The sequence below is a fragment of the Panthera leo genome, chromosome B3, assembly GCF_018350215.1.
Source record: "Panthera leo isolate Ple1 chromosome B3, P.leo_Ple1_pat1.1, whole genome shotgun sequence".
In the NCBI taxonomy this organism is placed as follows: Eukaryota; Metazoa; Chordata; class Mammalia; order Carnivora; family Felidae; genus Panthera; species Panthera leo.
This window is the reverse complement of record NC_056684.1, coordinates 33,891,020-33,915,125: the sequence shown is the minus strand read 5'-3', so window position 1 is coordinate 33,915,125 and position 24,106 is coordinate 33,891,020. Positions and strand designations below refer to the sequence as shown.

Genomic DNA, 24,106 nt, shown 5'->3' with positions numbered 1-24,106 from the left:
TCTTTTTGCAGTCAAGGTTAAGAACCATCAATCTAGAAGGAAACCAGAGGCCCACCAAAAAAGGTTAAAGTAAAATGCAGAAATACTGAAGTACTAAGGCCAAAGGGATTCGGAGCCAGTTAGACTAATTATGGGAAGATACCAAGTATACATAATTTGGTAAAATGAAATTCTAAAATATTTTTCGAGATTACAAGCATTGCTAAAGAAAAGCTAAATTTAAAAAGTAAGATCCTTCAAAACAAATGGTGTTCAGTTGAATAGAATCTAAAAAAAAATTTTCATCTTCAGCGTAAGAAAACCCAATGGTGTCTAACAATCTTCTTAAAAACATCTGAACTTATGAAATCATTCACTATGTTCGATATCTGGATAAAGTGGCTACGCTGACTCAGAAGTTTCTGGGGTCTTGTGGAGGTGTTAACAACAGGCCTTACGTGGTAGTCTTACTGATGTCCTGCACACTTTGTAGTGGGTCAATGGTATCAGGGCAGCGGAGAATGCAGGGTGCGAACACAATGGCTAAAGCATTAGCAGACATTCTATTAGTTTCTTCCTGTAGAGCAATCCTAAGGAATAAAAAAACCAAGTGAAGTTCAGAGAAAAAGGGTAAATACTAAGGACACAGGCAGAGGATATGAGAAAAAGATGACGTATGACATCAAGCACGTAGTACTGGAAGGATATACATATCAGTTGAAAGAAGATACTTGTAGACTTTTCCCAAAGCTATTCCTTTGCCTCTGGAAAATATACTTTTTTTTTTTTTTTTTAATGCACTTTCACTCTGTCCCTTACTTGAAGCAATATAGGCTAGCAGATAGCTTATCAAGGGAAATTTCTGACCCACTGCCATACACCTGATAAACGTGTCTGAAGAATGCACAGCAGAGACTTTAAGGCATTTTCAGATAGTCATATTAGATATTCATCTAACATTTATCTAGTATTTACCAGATACTTATCTAATAAAAATAAACATAACTTTCTACCCAATTACTGCAGATATTTATACTCAGAGAAGAGAGACCACTCCTGAAGTCTCTGGTCAGTCAATTCTCAAGCACCATTTGAACCCACCTCCTTTGAATTAGGTTAGGTCTATTTCCTAATTCAGGAATGAGATAACAGGCTAGGCTACATAGTGCCACCATGAGGCTGAAGTTGTTACATGGCTCAAACAGGGCAGAGAAGCACTTGTCATGCAGTCCAACTCAGCTGAGGCTTTCTGCTCCAAGGAACTGTAAGCCCCTGTTTGAGTCGCTGACTTTATAAATAGGAAAAAAAAGATCTGTCAGTTTTCCAAATGAAGGAGTTCTTCCCTCATTTAAAAGAATCAAAAAAAAAAAAAAAAACAAAAAACCCAAAACTATCATATCTTTCCTTGCTCCTTGAAATTACCTGACTAGATGAAAGATGAGGCGTTCCAGTGTATTGAGATGAGTTCGAGAGAGCTGGTCAATCACAGAGTATACACCACGGATTGTTTCTTTCCTCTCCTGAAGGCCTAGAAAGAGTAAGGACAGCAAATAAAATTGAATACGTCCTCTTATATGCTGTATCTTCCTCCTGAACAGATAGAAGCAGGGCAGCCTGGCTCTAAATTTTAAAGTTTTAGGAGAGATAGTTGTACCTGTATGACAGAAAACAAGCAACTCACAGTTACTACTAATCTTCCTTTGCTTGAATTCTATATTCACTAAGCAGTCTCCTGGTTTTAATCTATATCCCAGTAATCCTTATTACAGCAAGGGGAAAGAGACGGCCTAGTTTTTTAGGCATTTTGTGGCAGGTGGATTCCCCCATTAAAATTAATTAATTGCCATGTAATTTATAAATTGGTCTTATAGGAATTTGAGGAGTAATGCCTCAGGGCCTAAACATGTCTAGGCAGGCCTTCAGCAACACCCTACATACCTGTAGTGCTGAAAAACTAAACTCCATCATCTAGTAGGCCTGGCATAAAATAGATAGCAGAGATCTTGCCTAGATTCACAATTTAAATGAATATAAGCTGGCCCTTAAATCTATTTAGTTTTCTAATGTGTTTATAATTTGTAATCTTAGTCTTTCAATCTCTTTGTGAGAAGCAACTAACTGACTTACTCAGAAAACTTTTAGGATCCTGACATTTTAATGAAGCTCTCAAAAATCAACAAATGAATAGGTGAGAATACAGTGGCAGTTCTGTATTGACTGTCAAAAGCTTACTTTTGGACCTATATGGACTAAACCACTAGAGGATGACTAAATAAATCTATAATGAAGATAGCATTCCTTTCCCAAGTATAGCCCTTCCGTGGAATCCAGGAAGCCTGTGCTTACCCATAGCTCGAAGAAATTCCTCATAGAGCTCAAAGGTCATGAGTGGATTGGGCAAATCACGAAGCCATTGTTTGAATACACTTGCAATGACATGTATGTTATAGTCATCCAGGTTTACATTCTCAGCATCTGTTTACAGACAAGAGTTAGATAACAAAGCCAAAACATGCAAAGAAATTAAAATAATTCATTTTAAAAACTATCATCACCAAGGAAGCCTTCATGTTCTTAATTGAACTAATACCTTCTACAATCTAATTGTTTGCTCTAGAACAGCACTTCTAACAGTGGTAAAGGAACAGCTTTTTGTTTGTTTTCCAAATCTGTTGTAGACTGCTAAATAAGTAAAATAAAAGATCATATGCTTTCATGTCAAAGCTCTGTTAAATACTGTTGTAAGTATTTCTAAATGCTTACACTCAGTTTTTGTACTTATCTTGTAGATTGGTCTGTGAGCCACACTTTCATTAGCAATGCTTTGGACAACACATGGGGAAAAGGCCCAGAAGACATTTTCTAAAAATAAGGCTAGTGTTAAGTCATTTTTAAAGATGAAAGGACAGCAATAACTGAACTTAGGAAATGTAAAGGACATATCTTTACTCTGTTTCACTTATAAACTCCCAAAGGTTATACAAAGGAAATGATTGGGAGGATATAGGATGAATGATTTTTCATTTGTGCTGACCCAAGGTGCAAGACACAAGTTGGAAACTGCCTTTAAACTGGAGTAGATGGAGTCTCTGGTAGGCAGAAGTTCCTGCTTGAGTTTTACCAAACATTTTCTGTTATTTCCATACTAATTTCTCCCTGATTTGCCCATTAAAACAACAACAGCAAAACAAAACAACTAGAAAGAAAAAGCACGTAGATAGGTTCCTGGAGACACAGAGACAAGCTTTGTATCTATGTTTGATTCAAAATGATCTATTCCTTCCCAATAGTGATAAAAAGTAGAAGTTGACAATGAAACCAAAGTCAAACTCCTGATATATTCCGGGTCTGAGGCTACAGTTCTACACAGGTACATGTTTAATCCACTAAATAATTATGTCATCAATATAGGAAGGTGAGAACATGCATCAGAAACAGCACACTTGGGAGTCAAAATAACAGACTAATAGGCGATAGTTTAGATTATGAATTCAGAACATCTGGGGTTAAATCCCAGCTTGATCACTTATTGGTGGTGAGTCTTTGGGCAAGATCCTCTGTAAGCCTCAGTTTCTTTAAGTAGGATAATAATCCCTAAATCATAGGACTGTTGTGAAGATTAGAATAAAAACATTGGCACACCGCTCTACATCATCATCAACAGATCATTATGTAATTTTCTTTAAATTATTTTCTTCTTTGTAAATTACAGATATCATGACCATACCAAATTGTTAAGATTAAATGAGATCTGTCTGAAGTACCTAATAATGCCTTGTATAAATGACACACTCAATATGTGTTTGCTGAACTGACCACATAAAAACAAAGATTCTTTAGAAAGCCACAAAATGAATAAGCACCACAGAAAAGATTGCACTCTTTTGGCTACGAGAAAAAAAGGCAACATGTAATGAAAACTTTAAGAGTGTAAAATGACCTATTTAAATAAAAGCATGTGGTCTTGATTTGGAGAGCACTATCTTACCTGTATCTAGACCCTGTCGGAGCTCCTTGATTTTATTAGTTGAACCAGACTTTCGGTAAATACCTTCTGTGTACAGTCCATGCATTTCAATGTAGTTTATGAGCTTTTCCACCACTAAAGGAACAGTTCGTTCTTCACTGGTCAAACGGGACAATTCAACCCCAAATTGTCGAGATGACAGCTCTGGATCATACTAAATGGAAGATAATTTTCTGTTTCCAAATACATTCAAACATCTTTAAACATATTTAACCAGTTACTTAAGAGGAACTACTTTTTATTTCCCTGAAGTTTCATGAACACAGTTATAGGAGTTGGAGGGAAAGGGAATTCTGGTTAACACTGACAATATATATCAAGTGAGACGTACTTTTCAATCCTCTACCACTACGAATCCCCTCAAAATATAATGTGGTAGAGAATGACGACAGTGGCAACAGGCCAATGTTCCCCTTCCTATTAAAAAGTTCTTCACATAAAGTTGGGATTTGGACAAAGGAGAAAGGGAATAGACTGTGTGCTAAACATTTACCAAGCACCAATAGAAAGTCTGATTAGATATGAATTAGAGCTGCCAGTAATTTCTGATGCTTAACAATGCTTCAATGTTTATGTAAACTTCAGGGAAGGTTTTTTGTTTTTTTTTAATTTTTTTTAACGTTTATTTATCTTTGAGAGAGAGAGAGAGAGAGAGAGCATGAACGGGGGAGGGTCAGAGAGAGAAGGAGACACAGAATCTGAAACAGGCTCCAGGCTCTGAGCGGTCAGCACAGAGCCTGACGCGGGGCTCGAATTCATGGACCGCGAGATCATGACCTGAGCCGAAGTCGGACGCTTAACCGACTGAGCCACCCAGGAAGCCCCAACTTCAGGGATGTTTAACTGAACAATATCATAGGCAAAGGCAGAAGCACACACAGACTGACCCATGATTAGTGTTCAAGCTCTTTCTTACTTTAATTAGTGTACCTGCGGGCACCTGGGTGGCTCAGTCAGTTAAGCTTCCTACTTCAGCTCAGGTCATGATCTCACGGTCCAGGAGTTTGTGCCCTGTGTCAGCTCAGAACCTGGAGCCTGCTTCAGATTCCCTTTCTCTCTCTCTGCCCCTCCCTCACTCATGCTCTTTCTCCCTCTCTCAAATATAAATAAACATTTAAAAAAAATAGTGTATCTGACATCATAATCCTACTAACTACAGTTTACATGATTGTAAAAGAACAGCTTATCCTGAAGATTATTTGAAGTAATTCACAGAAGATAAAAATGCCAGGTATTATCTCTGAGACTCAGATCTTTTTTTATAAATCTCTTCTCTTTTCCTTCTCTTGCATCATTCTCTTTTTCTAACTTGGTCGTGGGGTGGCTGGGTGGCTCAGTTGGTTAAGCATCCAACTCTTGATTTTGGCTCTCAGGTCATGATCTCATGGTTCATGAGTTCAAGCCCTGCATTGGGCTCTGTGCTGACAGTGTGGAGCCTGCTTAGGATTCTCTCACTCTCTTGCTCTGTCCCTCCCCCACTCTCTCTCTCTCTCAAAATAAATAAACTTTTAAAAAAGATTATTTGTCCTAGTTCTATGAAAAATGCTGCTGGCATTTTAATAGGAATTGCATTAAATCCAGTAGATTGCTTTGGTTAGTACGGACATTTTAACGAAACTTGTTCTTGTAATCCGTGAACATGGAATATCTTTCCATTTGTTTGTGTCATCTTCAATTTCTTTCATCATTGTTTTACAGTTAATAGAGTACAGGACTTTCACTTCTCTGGTTAAGTTTATTCCAAGATATTTTATCATTTTTGGTAGAATTCTAAATGGGAATATTTTCTTAATTTCTCTTTCTGCTACTTAGTGTATAGAAATGCAGTGGATTTCCATAGATTGATTTTGTATTCTGCAATCCTACTGAATTTATTTAGCAGTACCTTTTTGGTGGACTCTTTAGTTTTTTTTATATATAGTATCATGTCATCTGCAAATAGTGAAAGTTTTATCTCTTCCTTAGCAATTTCCATACCTTTTATTTCCATATCTGTCTGACTGCTGTGGTTGAAACTTCCAATACTATGCTGAATAAAAGTGGTGAGAGTAGACATTTTTGTCTTCTTCCTGACCTTAGGGGGAAAGCTCTGTTTTTCCCCATTGACTATGAAGTTAGCTATAGATTTTTCATATATGGCCTTGATTATGTTGAGGTATGTTCCTTCTAAACCTACTTTGTTGTGGGTCTTTATCATGAATGGATGGTATAACTTCAGTAAACTCTTTTTCTGCATCTGTTGCAATGGTCACATAGTTTTTATACTTTTTCTTGATGTGATGTATCACATTAATTGATTTACAAAAATTGAACCACTCCTGCATCCCAGGAATAAATCCCACTTAATCATGGCAAATGATTTTTTTAATATACTGCTGAATTTGCTTTGTTAATATTTTGTTGAGATTTTTGCATCTATATTTATCAGAGATATTGACCTGTAGTTCTCTTTTCCTGTACTGTCTTTATCTGGTTTTGATTCAGAGTATTGCTGGCCTAATAGAATGAGTTTGAAAGCTTTCTTTTTTCTTGTTTAGAACAGTTTGAGAAGAATAGGTATTAATTATTTTTTAGATGTTTGTTAGATTTCACCCATGAAGCTGTCTGGTCTTGGACTTGTTTGTTGGGAGGATTTTGTTTTTTGTTGTTGTTTTTTTTTTTTTTAATTACTGACTCAATTTCATTGTTGCTAACTGGTCTGTTCAAATTTTCCATTTCTTCCTGACTCAGTTTGGGGAGGTTATATATTTATCCATTTCTTCTAGATTGCCCAAATTGTTGGCATATAATTTTTCATAATATTTTCTTATAATCCTTTGTATTTCTATGGTGTCAGTGGTTATTCACTTCTGATTTTGTTTGAGTCCTTTCTTCTGGAGTCTTGCTAACAGTTTATCAATTTTTAGATCTTTTCAAAGAACCAGGTCCCAGTTTCATTCATCTGTTCTGCTGTCTTCTTAGTTTCTATTTCCTTTTATCTGCTCTAATCTTTACTTCTTTCCTTCTACTAGTTTTGGGTTTTGTTTGTTCTTTTCTAGCTCTCCTAGGTATAAGGTTACGTTGTTTATTTGAGATGTTTCTTGTTTCTTGAGGTAGGCCTGTACTGCTCAAAACCTCCCTCTTAGAAAGTTTTGCTGCATCCCAAGGATTTTGGACTGTTGTGTTTTCATTTTCATTTATATCCATGAGTTTTTCTGATTTCCTCTTTCATTTCTTGGTTGACCCATTCATCATTTAATGGCATGTTATTTGACCTCCATGTATTTGTATTCTTTCCAGATTTTTTGTTGTTGTTGATTCCTAGTTTCATAGCATTGTAGTCAGAAAAGATGCATGGTATGACTTCAATCTTTCTGAATCTGTTGAGACTTTTTTTATGGTCTAATATGTAACCTATTCTGCAGAATTCTCCATGTGCACTTGAAAAGAATATGTGTAAAAAAAAAAAAGAGTATGTGTTCTTCTGTTTTAGGATAGAATGTTCTGAATGTATCTTTTAGATCCATCTGGTCTGGTGTGTCATTCAAAGTCACTGTTTCCTTGTTGATATTCTGTTTGTATGATCTATCCCTTAATATAATGGGTTGTTAAAGTCCCCTACTATTGTATTACTATCAATTACTTCATTTATGGTTGTTATCAGCTACTTTATGTAGAAAGGCGAAGAAATATATACAATTGTTATATCTTCATTTTTTATTTTTTTAATGTTTATTTTTGACAGAGAAAGACAGAGCACAAGTGGGGGAGGGGCAGAGAGAGAGGAAGACATAGAATCTGAAACAGGCTCCATGTTCTGAGCTGTCAGCAAAGAGCCCAACGCAGAGCTTGAACTCACAAACCATGAGATCATGACCTGAGCCAAAGTCAGATGCTTAACCACTGAGCCACCCAGGCACCCCTATATTTATCATACCCTCTTGTTGGACTGTTCCCTTTATGATTATATAGTGTACTTCTTTGTCTCTTGTTAACAGTCTTTGTTTTAAAGTCTATTTTGTCCAATATAACTATTGCTACCGTGGCTCTTCATTTCCATTTGCATGATAAATGCTTTTCTACCTTTCACTTTCAATCTGCAGGTGTTTCCAGGTCTGAAATGAGTCTGTTGTAGCAAACATATAATGGGCCTTGTTTTTTTATCCATTCCATCTCTCTATGTCTTTTGATTGGAACATTTAGTCCATTTGCATTCTAAGTAAATATTGATAGGTAGGTACTTACTATCATTTTGTTACTTGTTTATGGTTGTTTTGTAGTTCTCTGTTCCTTTTGTCCCTTGCTCTCTTCTCTCACAATTTGCTGGCCTTCTTTAGTGATATACTTGGATTCCTTTCTCTTTTATTTTTTGGATATCTACTACCAGTTTGTGATTTGTAGTTACCATTAGGTTTATATTTAATATCTTATGCATTTAGCAGTCTTTAAATTGGTGGTCACTTAAGTTTGACCGCATACTTTATTCCTCACTCCTTCCCACCATGTTTTAGGTATATGGTGTCACATTTTATATCTTTAATTTTGTCAGTTCCTTGACTGATTTTTACAGATATACTTATTTTTATTGCTTTTCCTATTTTTCTTATTCCTACTACTTATGGTCTTTCTTTCCAGACAAAGGAAAGGAAACATTTCTGTCCTTTAACATTTCTTATAGGGCTAGTTTAGCGGTGATGAATTCCTTTAATTTCTGTTTGTCCGGAAAACTCTTTATCTCTCTTTCTATTCTGAATCACAGCCTTGCTGTATAGAGTATTCTATACAATTCTGCAACCAGGTTGCAGGTTTTTGTTTTTTCAGGATTTTCAATATATCATGCCACTCTCTTCTGGCCTGCAAAGTTTCTGCTGAAAAATCAGCTATTAGCCTTAAGTGATTTCCCTTGTATGTATTTATTTTCTTTTCTCTTGCTGCTTTTAAAATTATCTCTATTAACAATATTTTTGGCCATTTTAGTTATTATGTGTCTTCATGTGGACCTCCTTGAGTTGATTTTGTTGGGGGCTCTCTGTGGATCTGGATTTGTTTCCTTCTTCATATTAGGGAAGTTTTCATCTGTTATTTCTTCAAATAAATTTTCTGCCATCTTTTCTCTCTCTTTTCTTTCTAGGGTCCCTATTGTGGAAATGTTATTGCACTTGATGGTATTGCTTAGTTCCCATAGTCTATTTTCATTTTTTATTATAGTATTTTTCTCTCCCCTGTTCAGTTTGGTTGCTTTCCATTACTCTAACCTCTGCTGATCTGTTCTTCTGCTTCTTCTGGTCTATTTATTCCATCTATTTTTAATTTTAGTTATTGGGTCCTTAATCTCTGATTGGTTCTTTTTCATGTTCTCTATCTCTTTGTTGAGGGTCATATTGAGTTCCTCTACTCTTATCTCAAATCCAGTATCATTATGACCATTACTTTAAATTCCCTATCAGACATATTACTTATCTCTGTTTTGTTTAGCTCCCTTGCTGTGATTTTGTCCTGTCCTTTCATTTGGGACATATTCCTCTGTCTCCTCATTTTGTCTCTCTGCATCTGTTCCTATGTGTTAAGAAAGTCTGCTACATCTCCCACTCTTGAAATTGATGACTTTATGAAGAAGAGGTCCTGTAATGGCCTACAGAGCAATGTCCCCTGTTCACCAGAACCTGATGTTTCAGGGGTGTCTCCTATGTATGTTGCACGCACCATGCTGTTGTAGCTAAGCCGTGTTTGCCTTCAGTCCATTCATCTGCAACGGCTCTCACTGCCTGTTGTGAGCAGGGTTTGGCCCATGTATTGTTAGTGGGCCAGTCTAGGGCCACCTTGGCCTTAAGTTGATTCAGACCAGGAGTTGGCCAAACATGCAGTAGCACCAAACTACAGGCTGCTTTCCTTGTATTGTCCCCTGAAAAGTTTTCGTTGGTTGGCAGGGACTACAGTCAGACCCGATGTCTGACCTCAGCCCACTGCTGGGCTGCAGCTGTACTGATGTATGTGGTTATCTTCTACTCTCCTTTAGGCAGGAGTCACTTTGGAGTGGTGCCGGTCCCTGTCAGTGTTGCTTGCACACTGCCAGGCTCAAGGCACCACTTTGGATGGGCTCTGACCTAGGATGTACTAGAGGGGGCATTTCTGCAGGAGAACATGGGGGCAGAATGTGCTGCCAGCAAGCTAAGTGGAGAGTGTTGCTGCAGTGCTGGTTCTCATAGCAGCCTGTATATCTAGGCTGGGGGGCAGAGAGGGAAATGGCACCCACCAGCTCTTCTGCTCTTGGAGAAGTCTGCCAAAGATCCCTTCCTCTCCAGCACATGTTCTGAGATTAGTAAATAAATATCCTTCCCATACACCCCATGCATTTTTCAAACTGCTGCTTCTATGCTGTATCTCAGTAGGACTGTTTGTTCTTCTGTCTCTTTAAGGGTGGGGGCTCTACTCTCCCACTTCTCCCAGAGCCAACCCACTGGTTTTTAAATTTACTGGTGTTAAGCCCCATTGATTGTTAGGTTCCTCTGGTTTTCAAAGCCACATGCCATGAAGATTTGTCTTCCCCATGTGAGTACCCTGTGCCTGGGGTGCCTGGCATAGGTCCTTCCCCTCTGTGTGCCCATGGAGTCCCTCTCTCTCACACAGTCTTATGGGTCCACTTAGATCCCACCACAGTTCCTCTCTTCCTACCCTCTTCCATGTGGCCTCTTCTCTACCTTTAGCTGTGGAGAGCACGTTCTGCCAGTCTTTGGGTCATTTTCTGAATTATTTACACTGATGTGGGTGTGATCTAGTTGTACCCATGGGATAAGGTGAGCTTAGGATCTTCCTACTCCACCATCTTCAGAGGAAGTTCACGTCACTTGATTTTTGAATGACAAACCAACTTTATATTCATAGAATAAAACCAACTTTATCACAAAGGTTTTTTTTTCATTTTTTTCCATTAACACAGATTTAAGTGCTAATAGTTTAAGATTTTTTTATATCTATGCTATGATATAGACTGACCTACAATTTTCCTTTATTGTAATATCCCTTCATGTTTGACTTTAAGGTTTCACTATCTTCGTAAGTCAGTTTGGGGGGAAAAGTTATGAAGTATTCACTCTTTCACCATTCACTGGCAGAATCTATAGAAATTTGGTGTTGTTTCTTTTTTAAATTTTGGGAAGTAGTTAATTAAGCAAAGATCAGACATAGAATTTCTTTGTGGGAAGATTTTCAATTACTAACTCGATTTTAATTGATATGATTCTTCAGATCTTCTATTTTTCTTAGTTTAAATAAATTGTCAAATTTGTTAGCATCAAGGTATCCATTAATAGCCTTTAACTAAAGGCCTTTTTAATGTATACAGTATCTGCAATGATACATGAATTATTTTATGGTGACAATTTGTTTTTTAGAAGTTATTTTTATTAATCCCTCTTGTTAAGAGTTTATCCATGGTTTTAGTATTTCCAAAGCGCTAAAATTTGGCTTTGTAGATTTGATTTCATTTATTTCTCTTTATTATCTTCCTTCTACTGCCTTTGGATTAAATTTGCTGAGGTTACTTTTCCCCATCTTCTAGAGATAGAAGTTTAGATCATTTCTTTCTTTACATCCTTTCTAACTGTATGCATTTAAAATAGCTATAATTAGTCCTCTACTCACAACTTTTGCTGTACCCACACTTTTGTACCTAGTCATACTTTATCATTTAGTTCAAAATATTTTTTCATTTTTATTGTAATTTATAAGAGTATTGCTTAATTTCCAAGTACTTGAAGACTATCTAGTTATCTTTATGTTGATTTAGAGCTTAATATCACTTGGGTCAAAAAATGTACTCTCAACATTTTCAATCCTCTTGAAATTTGTAGGGACTTGCTTTATAACCCAACATATAATCAATTTTTCTCAAATGCCCCATGTGCTCTTGAAAAGACTGCAAGATTCATTACACATCAACTAGGCCAAGTTTTTTCATCTTGTTTTCCTATCATTTGCACCCTTATTAAATTTTTGTCTCTAGGTATTAAAGCAATAATATCAAGTCTCTCCTAATGTTAGAATTTTTGGGGGTGCCTGAGTCAGTTAAGTGTCCGACTTCAGCTCACGTCATGACCTCACAGTTCATGGGTTCAAGCCCTGCATCAGGCTCTATGCTGACAGCTCAGAGCCTGGAACCTGCTTTAGATTCTCTGTCTCTATCTCTGTCTCTGTCTCTGTCTGCCCCTCCCCCACTTGTGCACACTCTTTCTCTCAAAAATAAACATTAAAAAAATAAAAAAGGTTAGAATTTTTATATCTCCCTGATGGGATGACCATTTTATCATTACAAAACATCTTCATCTGAAATGTTTTTTGCCCTAAAATACACTTTAGTACTAGTATACATACACCACCTTTCTATTTGTTAGTCTTTGCATACAAATCTATCCTTTTGCTTTCAGCCTTTCTGTATCTTTATATTTAAGAATGCTTGTAAACAGCATATCATTGAGATTTTTCAGTTGGTTTTAACCTAGTCTTCTAACTGGAAGTATCTTACCTATTAACATTTAATGTAATCTCCAATATATTTGGACTTATACCTACCAATCTGCTATGTATTTTCTTTTCTGATCTAATTTATGTTTGTTCCTCTCATTTCTGGTCTTTGTTTAGATCAAATATTTTTCGTTTTTCCATTCTCCCATCTTTATTAGCTTTTAAGACATATATTCATTTGCTTTTCTGTTAGTGGTTAAAGACTAAAACAAATATCCATAACATATTTAAGTCTAATGTATTTTGAACAATTTAACCACTTCCCAAGTAACCCAGGGACCTTACTATAGTTTAATTCTATTTACCCAAGTAACTTTTGTGTTATTGTTGTCAGGCAGTTTAATTCTATATAGTTGGCCTTCAAACAATGTAGGAATTAAGGGCACCAATTTCCTATGTAGCCAAAAACCTGCATGTAACTTTTGAGTCCTCTAAAATTTAATTACTAATAGCCTATTGCTGACTGGAAACCTTACTGATAACATAAACAGTCAATCAACACATTTTTATGTTATATATGTATTATTCATTGTGTTCTTACAATGAAGTACACTGCTAGAGAAAAGAAAATGTTATCAAGAAAATCATAAGGAAGGGGTGCCTTGGTGGCTCAGGTGGCCAAGCGTCTAACTCTTGATTTCAGCTCAGGTCATGATCTCGTGATCCATGAGATCAAGCCCAGCATTGGGCTCTGTGCTGACAGCATGGAGTCTGCTTGGGATTCTCTGACTCCCTCTCTCTCTGCCCCTCCCCAGCTTGTGCACTCTATCCAAATTAAATAAACACTTAAAAAAATAAAATCATAAGGAAAATACACTTACATAACTGTATTTATCAAAAAATCCACAAATAAGTGGACCCATGATGTTCAAACCCCTGTTGTTCAAGGGTCAACTATATATTTGAAGTGTTATAAAAGACATTATTGTATTTTTGGTCATATTCATTTAGATTTGTAAATATTATTCACTCTATGCATTTTTCTTCATTCTTTCCTATGTTTCTGTTTCTATCCAATGTCATTTTCCTTCTGCCTGGAGTACCTCCTTTAGTATTTCTTTTAGTGCAAGGCTGCTGGTGACATATTCTGAGTCTTTGTCTAGAAATAATTTCACATCATTTTCACTTTTTTTTTCAATGTTTATTTCTTTATTTTGAGAGAGAGAGAGTGCTCGTGCACGAGTTGGGGAGCAGGGAGAGAGAGGATAAGAGAGAATCCCAAGCAGGCTCTGCACTGTCAGCAAAGAGCCCAACATGAGGCTCAATCCATGAACCATGAGATCATGACCTGAGCCAAAATCAAGACGCTTAACTGACTGAGCCAACAAGGTGCCCCCGTTTTCATTTTTGAAAGCTAGTGTCACAAGGTACAAAACTCTGAGTTAGCTTTATTTTATTATAACACTCAAAACATGTCAGGCCACTGTCTTTTGACTTCCATCATTTCTGTTGAGAAGCCAGTTGTCAGTTTTTTTCACTGCTGCTTTAGCAGTGCTTTTATTTTTTCCTTTCAGACTGCTTTTAAGGAATTTTTTTTTCCTTTCATTTGGAAAAGTGTCCATCTGGTGTGGCTTCCTTTGCATTTATCCCGCTTTAGGTTAAAAATGGTTCATGAACCTGTGACTTGATGTCTTGGCCATTATCTCTTAAAATGTTGCTTTTTCCTTATTCTCTTTCCTTTCTTCCTGGACTCCAATTACCCACATTTAAGAACCTTTCATCTTTTCCTAGATGTTTCTCGTGTTTATCTTTGTATTTCCCCCTTCTTTTTTGCTCTCTGCACTTATAGATTTCTACTGACCTATCTTTTAGTTCACCAATCTTCTCTTCTCCTATGACCAATATGCTGTTGAGCCCATCTTTTGAGTTTATAATTCCAATTGCATTTTTTACTTTTAGAATCTCCATTTGCCTCTTTTTTAAATGTATATTTCAGATTTTGATAAAAAATAAATTTTCTTTTTATCTATATTTCAACATATTTGATAAAAAAGGTTTTTAAGTCCAGGTCTGAAAATTCAGTAACTGGGTCATCTATGAGTCTACTGACATTGTCTATGTGTTTTTTTCTCTGTCTCATTTCTTAATATCTGTTATTATATATAGATAAAATATAAACGTTGGATGATGTTATGTCTCTTTGGAGAGGGTTCACCCTATTCTCTCTGATGGGTAGCCAAATTAAGGAACAGATCATCTTAATCTAATCAAAGAATGCCTTAAAGCTCGTCTTCAGCTTTTATAACGTCCAGCCTATTAATGACTCACTCCCTTTCTGAGAGTACAGCTCTTCAGAGGTCTCAGTGCAAGTGTAGGACATTCAGTAGGGCCCCTCTCTGAAGGTGGATCACAGAACTCCAATTTTTTTTCCTTAACAGTGTGAAATTGCAGAGAACTCTGATCTTTTTTCCAGTTTAGCTTTTTAGCCTTTTACCCCATATAGCTTAAGAATTCAGAGAATGTCTTGAGGGAAAAACCTCTGAGTTTAAGGGTTACACCTGGATCATGCATGATCCTGGCAATCCCAAATTCCTGGTCTTGGCAATCCCAAATTCCAACTTTTGCCTCCATTGCCCTATGAGATTCCTAAAAGTTGTGCTGACTTCTCTGACTCTTAAATGTGGTCCTCTGCTTGAAATTGTGGTTTCTTGTTCTACAGCAAAAATTGACAAATTCCTACTAGGAGAAAAACATCTCACAGACACAGATTCACTAACATGCAATTATCTTCTCTCTAGGATCGACATTCCAACAAAGTCCAACTTTCCTGGGCAGCTAGCTCTCTGATGTGCAGCAACACTTTTTTCACTTATTCTCAGCATGGGTAATAGTCTGTCACAAGCTATTTAAGCTCAAAGCAAATGTCTCACCTTCATTGGATTTTAAGCCTTGAATAAAATTTCTCCTTGTACACCTTGCCATGATTTGTCTACTAATTTGGAACAGATGCAAATACTGTACCTGGGTTGTAAACAATACACACACATTTATATTACAGTTCAGATTTGTATAGTATTGTTACAACTGTCCATATGTGACTAATAAGTAAAAAAAATGTGATTATATAGCAAAAAAAGCCTGAAATCTATCAAAAATCATTGCTTCCTTTAAAATAAAGTGTCAAAGTACATGTTTAATACCTTTTAGATCTCTGTGTATCCAAGCTGAATTATGTAAAAACACCAACTGGGCTGGTGAATCTTGCTGTTAATGTTAAAATCTTTAGCTATAGCCTACCACTTTCAAGACAATTTCTAGTAAGAGTTATGAGCATTTAATGAAGTGGAAAACCTTTAAAAGCAGTGTTTTAATAAACTGTCAGTTGTGAAACCAGTTTTATAGCTCTCCCAAATAGTAAAGGTAAATATAGTTCCAGGAAAATCAATCCAATTATATACCTATCCCTATATATATATGTATGCTGGATCATGACATAAAGTGTATTTCTGTGAGTTGTGATCAAAAAGTCTGAAAACCACTCCTCTATAAAACCATTGAAGAGGACTTGCTTTCTTTCATGAGGTAGAAAAGACCAATATATCTGTTATTTACTACTCATAGGTGATAATTTCTTACCTTTTTAGAGCACTTGGCTGTGGTTTTCAGACAGCATTTCTTATGGCAAGCATATTTACATACTGAAAAACAGATTAAGAATGCAGTATTTTTAAAAGCCTGTACGTCAATGACAAGAACTGAAAAAGTTTACAACTTTAGGGGGGCCTGGTGGCTCAGTCGGTTGGGCAACCATCTTCGGCTCAGGTCATGATCTCGCAATTTGTGAGTTCGAGCCCCGCATTGGGCTCTGTGCTGACAGCTCAGAGCCTGGAGCCTACTTTGGATTCTGTGTCTCCTCCCTCTCTCTAACCTTCCCCTGCTCACACTCTGTGTCTGTCTCTCAATAATAAATAAACATAAAAAAAATTTTTTTAAAAAGTTTACAACTTTGTTTTAGACATAAATATTTTCTTTAAATTTGAGGCTGCTATAATATCATATATATGTTTCATATGGTATTAGAATGGGGGAGGGGAAGGGGAAAAAAAAAGTTAGAGAGGGAGGAAGCCAAACCGTAAGAGACTCTTAAAAACTGAGAATAAACTGAGGGTTGATAGGGGGTGGGAGGGAGGGGAAAGTGGGTGATGGGCATTGAGGAGGGCAGCTGTTGGAATGAGCACTGGGTGTTGTACGGAAACCAATTTGACAATAAATTTCATATAAAAAAAAACAATAAAAAAGCATTTTAACCCATTCTATTTAGAAAAGTGAAGCTGAAAAACATGCCTAAAATTTCTAACTACTGCCTATGAAAAAGCTTTTAATCTTTCATCACTGCCTACTCCTCCTCCCTGCACCTGCCATATTCCTACAGAATATTTTCTATCTTTCTGACCTGACTCACAAATTAGTCTTTATGCTCTCCTAATATATCTGGCTCTGCAATCTATTAAAGTGTCAAAAATACCTATTAAGAATCATTCCAAGGAGGAAGAAACGTATTACCACCAAAGACTCCTGCTGAAATGAAAGTACGTTGGGTAGCACATTAAGATCTAAGAAAGGCTTTATTTATTTACTATCTTAGAAAGTCCAGAATAGAGCTCTGAGGAACCAGAATATAAACAATATCAGTTGTGACTGAGAAAAAAGATAAAGAAAAGTTTCAGAGGAGAAATTATTCCCTGGAGCAGCAGAGAAAAGGGTTGTTAGGCAATTGGTAGTGGGAAGAAGCAGTGAGAGAATACTGAAAACATACCTGACCGGTGTCACTTTGCTACACCAGTTCTACCCCTTGATATCAACACCTAAGTATTCTTTTTGAGCTTCTAAAACATAACTTGTGAGGTTTTCAAGACCGAGATCAAATAGGGGAGGCTATCTCATTGTGCAGGTGAAACCACCAGTATAATCACAAAGTCAGTTAATTCTATTTAGAAATCAAACCAAGCCCACCCAAGTCATAAAAAGCAGATTTTTTTCCATTTTCAGTTTTAAAACACAGAGACATTTATACCAAACCTACTGGACTCAGACTAACATCAAACAGTCAAGTTAATGGCAAACTACTTCCTATTTTGTTCTTACTGTAATTTTTTTAGATTATCAATAATAAAACAAAAAGAAACCATTGTTGATGACAGAACAAATGAACATATCTAATAATGGTGATTCCACAATGGTGACCATGACTTTCATCCTTGTCCTACTGGACACAGCCCTTCCTAATACTTCAGTCATTCAATTCCAGGCCACTAGGAAACAAAACCTCCAAGAATTACTGAAAGCACCACAGTAGACGTATGGCATGACAGGAAAAGAATCTGAAGGTACTCTGTAAGCCAGAACCCAGAACCAAGGTGACCTATAAAAAATCTCTATTCACATTCACAGACTTATATATTCTGATGAGATTACAGTAGAGGGGCTCCTGGGCAGCTCAGCCGGTAAAGCATCTGACTCTTTTTTTTTTTAATTTTTTTTTTTTTAAATGTTTATTTATTTTTGAGACAGAGAGAGACAGAGCATGAATGGGGGAGGGGCAGAGAGAGAGGGAGACACAGAATCGGAAGCAGGCTCCAGGCTCTGAGCCATCAGCCCAGAGCCTGACGCGGGGCTCAAACTCACGAACTGTGAGATCGTGACCTGAGCTGAAGTCGGATGCTCAACCGACTGAGCCACCCAGGCACCCCCTGACTCTTGATTTCAGCTCAGATCATGATCTCACAGTTCATGAGATCAAGCTTCACACTGGGCTCTGCACTGACAGCATGGACCCTGCTTGGAATTCTCTCTCTCCCTCTGTCTCTGCTCCTCCCCTGCATGCTCACGCTCTCTCTCCCTCTCTCTCAAAATAAACTTTTTTTTTTTTAAGAACATTACAGAGGTGCCTGGGTGGCTCAGTTGGTTAAGCATCTGACTCTTGATTTCAGCTCAGGTAGGATCTCACAGTTTGTGAGTTTGAGCCCCGTGCTGGGCTCTCTGCTGACAGTGCAGAGCCTGTTTGGGATTCTCTCTCTCTCTCTCTCTCTCTCTCTCTCTCTCTCTCTCCTTCTCTGCAACTTACCCATCAGCTCTCTCTCTCTCAAAATAAATAAACTTTCACACACAAAAAAAGTTTAACAAAGAAGATTACAAGTAGAAAAAAAGTACTTTTTTGGTTATAGCCTAATAATATTTGCATTAATTCATCCATCCATCTATAGGTCCATCTACCTAACAAATATTTATCAAAATTTGTAATACCAGAACTGATCTGGTATTAAGTTTCAAGTGATCTGGTATTAAGAAACAATTAAGTTTCCTGACCTTATATGTCTTTCTAGTGGGACAGCCTGACAAACAAGAAAATAAGTACTTAATATAACCTTGGGTGGTGATAAGTGCTATGAAGACTATTAAGCTGAGGAAGGAGACAGAGAATTAAGGGACAAAAAATTAGGGGACAGAGTGGCATTCAGATAGGACAGTAAGGAAAGAGCTCTCTAAGAGGTAACATTTGAGTGAAGACATAGATTAACTGAAATAGTAAGTCATACTAACGTCTGGGAGAAGAGTATTTCAGATAAAGTAAGCTGCAAGTACAATGACCAAACAACACCAAAATATCTGGTTTGGCAACAGGGAGTAGGTGAAAGAGTACAGTGAAATGAGGTTAAAGAATCAGGAAGTGTGAATTACTCCTTTATGTTAAAAAAAAAAATGTAAGTAAACTTAGGAAATAGAAATATCAAGGGGTCAAAAAAAATTCTCAAAGATCACTCATATTGGCTAAATAAAAGTACTATAATTTCTGAGGGTAATTGTCTTCCCTCAGAAGAGCTCTTCCTCTTTGAAGAAACTCACAAATTGGTTCCTCAGGCTACTAAATGTAGATAAAAAGTTTCTGGAAGAGTGGCTTTCAATGTGAGTCCTGACAGCAGGGCCCAGACCCTTCTTAGCCACAAGTTTAAAGTGGGACCCCTGAGAACCTAGAGAAGTCAGTTCAGGTCTCTGTACTTTATTTTGCACTTCAAAGAACGGATAGATGGGTGTCTGACAAAGTACATGTGTTCTGCCACATGTGACAAGATTATATAGCAAAAATGAGGTTCATGGTGAAATGTTTGGAATTACTGTAGTAAAGCTAGATGGATTCCTTTAAAAAAAAAAAAAGATCACTCATACTTACATTTGCAAACAGAGGCTCGGTCCATTATCCATATCAAGGAAGAACAGTACTCACAGTATGTAGGGATGCTATACTGGGTGGCCTTAAAGATGTGACCATTGTGCTCTTCTACCTGAATAAAAAAAAAAATACATAGCATTTATGTTAAAGCCAACATAACAAATGCTGTCCTAACATAGTCAGCCAATGGGAAATCCTTCAATCCCTTGTTAAGTCTTCAATGGGCATTTACTCCAGGAGTAAATATGATCTTCTGAGAAACTAAATAAAGGCAATATATGTGGTCCCTACTTTCAAAAAGCTAACAATCTATTAGAGAAACAAGATCAACTTGTATGAAAACAGAAAGGAATGCTACAAACATACAAGAGCTGTTTTGCATGACTCTGAATCAGCATTTTAAATTATAAAAATCAGTGGTCCTAGACAAACAAAAATTAAAGGACTTCATGACCACTAAACCAGCCCTGCAAGAAATTTTACGGGGAACTCTCTGAGGGGAGAAAAGACAAGAGGGGGAAAAAAAAAAAAAAGACCAAAAGCAACGAAGACTAGAAAGGACCAGAGATCACCACCAGAAACTCCAACTCTACAAGAAAACATATTGGCAACAAATTTGTATCTCTCAGTACTCTCTCTAAACGTCAGTGGACTAAATGCTCCAATCAAAAGACACAGTGTAACAGATGGATAAGAAAATAAGACCCATCTATATGCTGTTTACAAGAGACCCAGTTTAGACCTAAAGACACCTTCAAATTGAAAGTAAGTGGATGGAGAACCATCTATCATACTAACGGTCAACAAAAGAAAGCTGAAGTAGCCATACTTACATCAGACAATCTAGACCTTAAAATAAAGACTTTAACAAGAGATGAAGAAGGGCATTATATCATAATTAAGGAGTCTATCCACCAAGAAGATCTAACAGTTGTAAACATTTATGTTCCAAATGTGGAAGCACCTAAATAAAATCAATTAATCACCAACATAAAGAAACTCATTGATAGTAATACTAAAATAGTAGAGGACTTCAACACCCCACTTACAACAATGGACAGATCTTCTAAATAGGAAATAATGGCTTTGAATGACACACTGGAGCAGATGGATTTAACAGATATACTCTAAACATTTCACCCTAAAGCAGCAGAATATACATTCTTCTCCAGTGCACATGGAACGTTCTCCAGAATAGATCACATACTGGGACACAAATCAGCCCTCAATAAGTACAAAAAGATCGAGACCATACCATGCATATTCTCATACCACAACACTGTGAAACTCAAAATCAATCACAAAAAAAAATTTGGAAAGATAACAAATACTTGGAGACTAAAAAACATCCTACTAAAGAATGAATGGGCTAACCAAGAAGTTAAAGAAGAAATTAAAAAGTACATGGAAGCCAATGAAAATGACAATACCACAGCCCAAAACCTCTGGGACGCAGCAAAGACAGTCATAAGAGGGAATATAAATAGCAATCCAGGCCTCCCTAAAGAAGGAAGAAAGGTCTCAGATACACAACCTAAACTTACACCTTAAAGAGACGGAAAAAGGAGAGCAAATAAAAACCCAAACCAGCATTAGACAGGAAATAATAAAGATTAGAGCAGAAATCAATGCTATAGAAACCAAAAAAAAAGAACAGATTAATGAAACCAGAAGCTGGTTCTTTGAAAGAATTAACAAAATTGATAAACCACTAGCCAGTTTGAGCAAAAAGAAAAAGGGAAGGACCCAAATAAAATCAAGAATGAAAGAGGAGAGATCAATAAAAACAATAATAAGAGAATATTATGAGCAATTATATGCCAATAAAATGGGCAATCTGGAAGAAATGAACAAATCCCTAGAAACATATAAACTATCAAAACTGAAACAAGAAGTAACAGAAAATTTGAACAGACCCATAACCAGTAAAGAAATCAAATTAGTAATCAAAAATCTCCCAAAAAACAAGAGTCCAGGGCCAGATGGCTTTTCAGAGGAACTCTATCAAACATTTAAGAAAGAGTTAACACCTATTCTCTTGAAGATGTATCAAAAAATAGAAATGGAAGGAAAACTTCCAAACTCTTTCTATGAAGCCAGCATTACCTTGATGCAAAACCAGACAACGACCCCACTAAAAAGGAGAACTATAGACCAATTTCCCTGATGAACATGGATGCAAAAATCCTCAACATTAGCCAACCAACAATACATTAAAAAAATTTTTCACCACAACCAAGTGGGATTTATACCTGGGATGCAGGGCTGGTTCAATATCCGCAAAACAATCAATGTGATTCATCACATAGATAAAAGAAAAGACAAGAGGGGCACCTGGGTGGTTCAGTCGGATAAGCGTCCAACTTCAGCTCAGGTCTGATCTCATCGTTCATGAGTTGGAGGCCTGCATTGGGCTCTGTGTTGACAGCTCGGAGCCCGGAGCCCGCATCAGATTCTATGTCTCCCTCTCTCTCTCTGACGCTCTCCCACTCACACACACACACATACACACACTCTCTCTCTCTCAAAAATAAACATAGAAAGAAAGAAAGAAAGAAAGAAAGAAAGAAAGAAAGAAAGAACGAACAGACGGACAAGAACCACATGATCCTCTCAATAGATGCAGAGAAAGCATTTGACAAAATACAGCATCCTTTCTTGATAAAAATCCTCAATAAAGTAGGGACAGAAGGATCATACCTGAAGATCATAAAAGCCATATATGGAAGACTCAACACTAACATCATCCTCAATTGGGAAAAACAGAGCTTTCCCCCTAAGGTCAGGAACAAGACAGGGATGTCCACTCTCACCACTGTTATTCAACATAGTATTGCAAGTCCTAGCCTCAGCAATCAGACAACACAAAGAAATAAAAGGCATCCAAATTGGCCAGGAGGAAGTCAAACTTTCACTCTTCACAGATGACATGATACTCTATGTGGAAAACCCAAAAGATTCCACCAAAAAACTGTGAGAACTGATCCATGAGTTCAGCAAAGTTGCAGGATATAAAATCAATGCACAGAAATCAGTTGCCTTCCTATACGCCAATCGATCCCATTTACAGTTGGACCAAAAACCATAAAATACCTAAGAATAAATCTATCTAAAGAGGTGAAAAATCTATACACTGAAAACTACAGAAAGCTTATGAAAAAAATTGAAGAAGACATAAAAAAAAAATGGAAAAAGATTCCATGCTCTTGGATAGGAAGAACAAATAGTGTTAAAATGTCAATACCACCCAAAGTAATCTACATATTCAATGCAATACCTATCAAAATAACACCAGCATTCTTCACAGAGCTAGAACAAACAAGCCTAACATTTGTATGGAACCACAAAAGACCCCGAATAGCCAAAGCAATCTTGAAAAAGAAAACGAAAGCAGGAGGTATCCCACCCAGACTTCAAGCTGTATTACAAAGCTGTAATCATCAAGACAGTATGGGACTGGCACAAAAACAGACACTCAGATCAATGGAACAGAATAGAGAACCCAGAAATGGACTCACAAATGTATGGCCAACTAATCTCTGACAAAGCAGGAAAGAATATCCAATGGAACCAAGACAGTCTCCCAGCAAGTGGTGCTGGGAAAACCGGGCAGCAACATGCAGAAGAATGAACCTGGACCACTTTCTTACACCATACACAAAAATAAATTCAAATTGGATGAAAGACCTCAATATAAGACAGGAAGCCATCAAAATCCTCGAGGAGAAAGCAGGCAAAAACCTCTTTGACCTTGGCCGCAGCAACTTCTTACTCAACACATCTCCAGAGGCAAGGGAAACAAAAGCAAAAATGCACTACTGAGACCTCATCAAAATAAAGGAGCTTCTGCACAGCGAAGAAAACAATCAGCAAAACTAAAAGGCAACCAATGGAATGGTTGCAGATATTTGCAAACGGCATAGCAGATAAAGGATTTAGTATCCAAAATCTACAGGGAATTTATCAAACTCAGCACCTCAAAAATAAATAATCAAGTGAAGAAATGGGCAAAAGACAGGAATAGACACTTCTCCAAAGAAGACATTCAGATGGCCCACCAACACATGAAAAAATGCTCAACATCACTCATCAGGGAAATACAGATCAAAACCACAATGAGATACCACCTGACACCTGTCAGAATGGCTAACATTAACAACTCAGGCAACAAAAGATGTTGGTGAGGATGCGGAGAAAGAGGATCTCTTTTGCATTGCTGGTGGGAATGCAAACCGGTGCAGCCACTCTGGAAAACAGTATGGAGGTTCCTCAAAAAATTAAAAATAGAACTACCCTATGACCCAGCAATTGCACTACTAGGTACTTATCCAAGGGATACAGGTATGCTGTTTCGAAGAGGCACATGCACTGCAATGTTTATAGCAGCACTATCAACAATAGCCAAAGTATGGAAAGAGCCCAAATGTCCATTG

The 24,106-nt window shown here is 37.1% G+C and overlaps 1 protein-coding gene across 7 annotated transcripts in view; it reads right to left on the bottom strand.

Moving 5' to 3' along the window:
- MYO9A (myosin IXA) overlaps positions 1-24,106 on the bottom strand; it is a 282,825-nt gene that overhangs the window by 46,526 nt on the left and 212,193 nt on the right. For all 7 annotated transcript variants that reach the window (XM_042941515.1, XM_042941514.1, XM_042941518.1 and 4 more), the window contains 6 exons: positions 19,674-19,785; positions 16,082-16,143; positions 3,968-4,160; positions 2,326-2,454; positions 1,402-1,507; positions 438-569 (listed from right to left, as the gene is read on the bottom strand). In XM_042941515.1, coding sequence (XP_042797449.1) covers positions 438-569; positions 1,402-1,507; positions 2,326-2,454; positions 3,968-4,160; positions 16,082-16,143; positions 19,674-19,785 — 734 coding nt within the window. The remainder of the gene's footprint in view (positions 1-437; positions 570-1,401; positions 1,508-2,325; positions 2,455-3,967; positions 4,161-16,081; positions 16,144-19,673; positions 19,786-24,106) is intronic.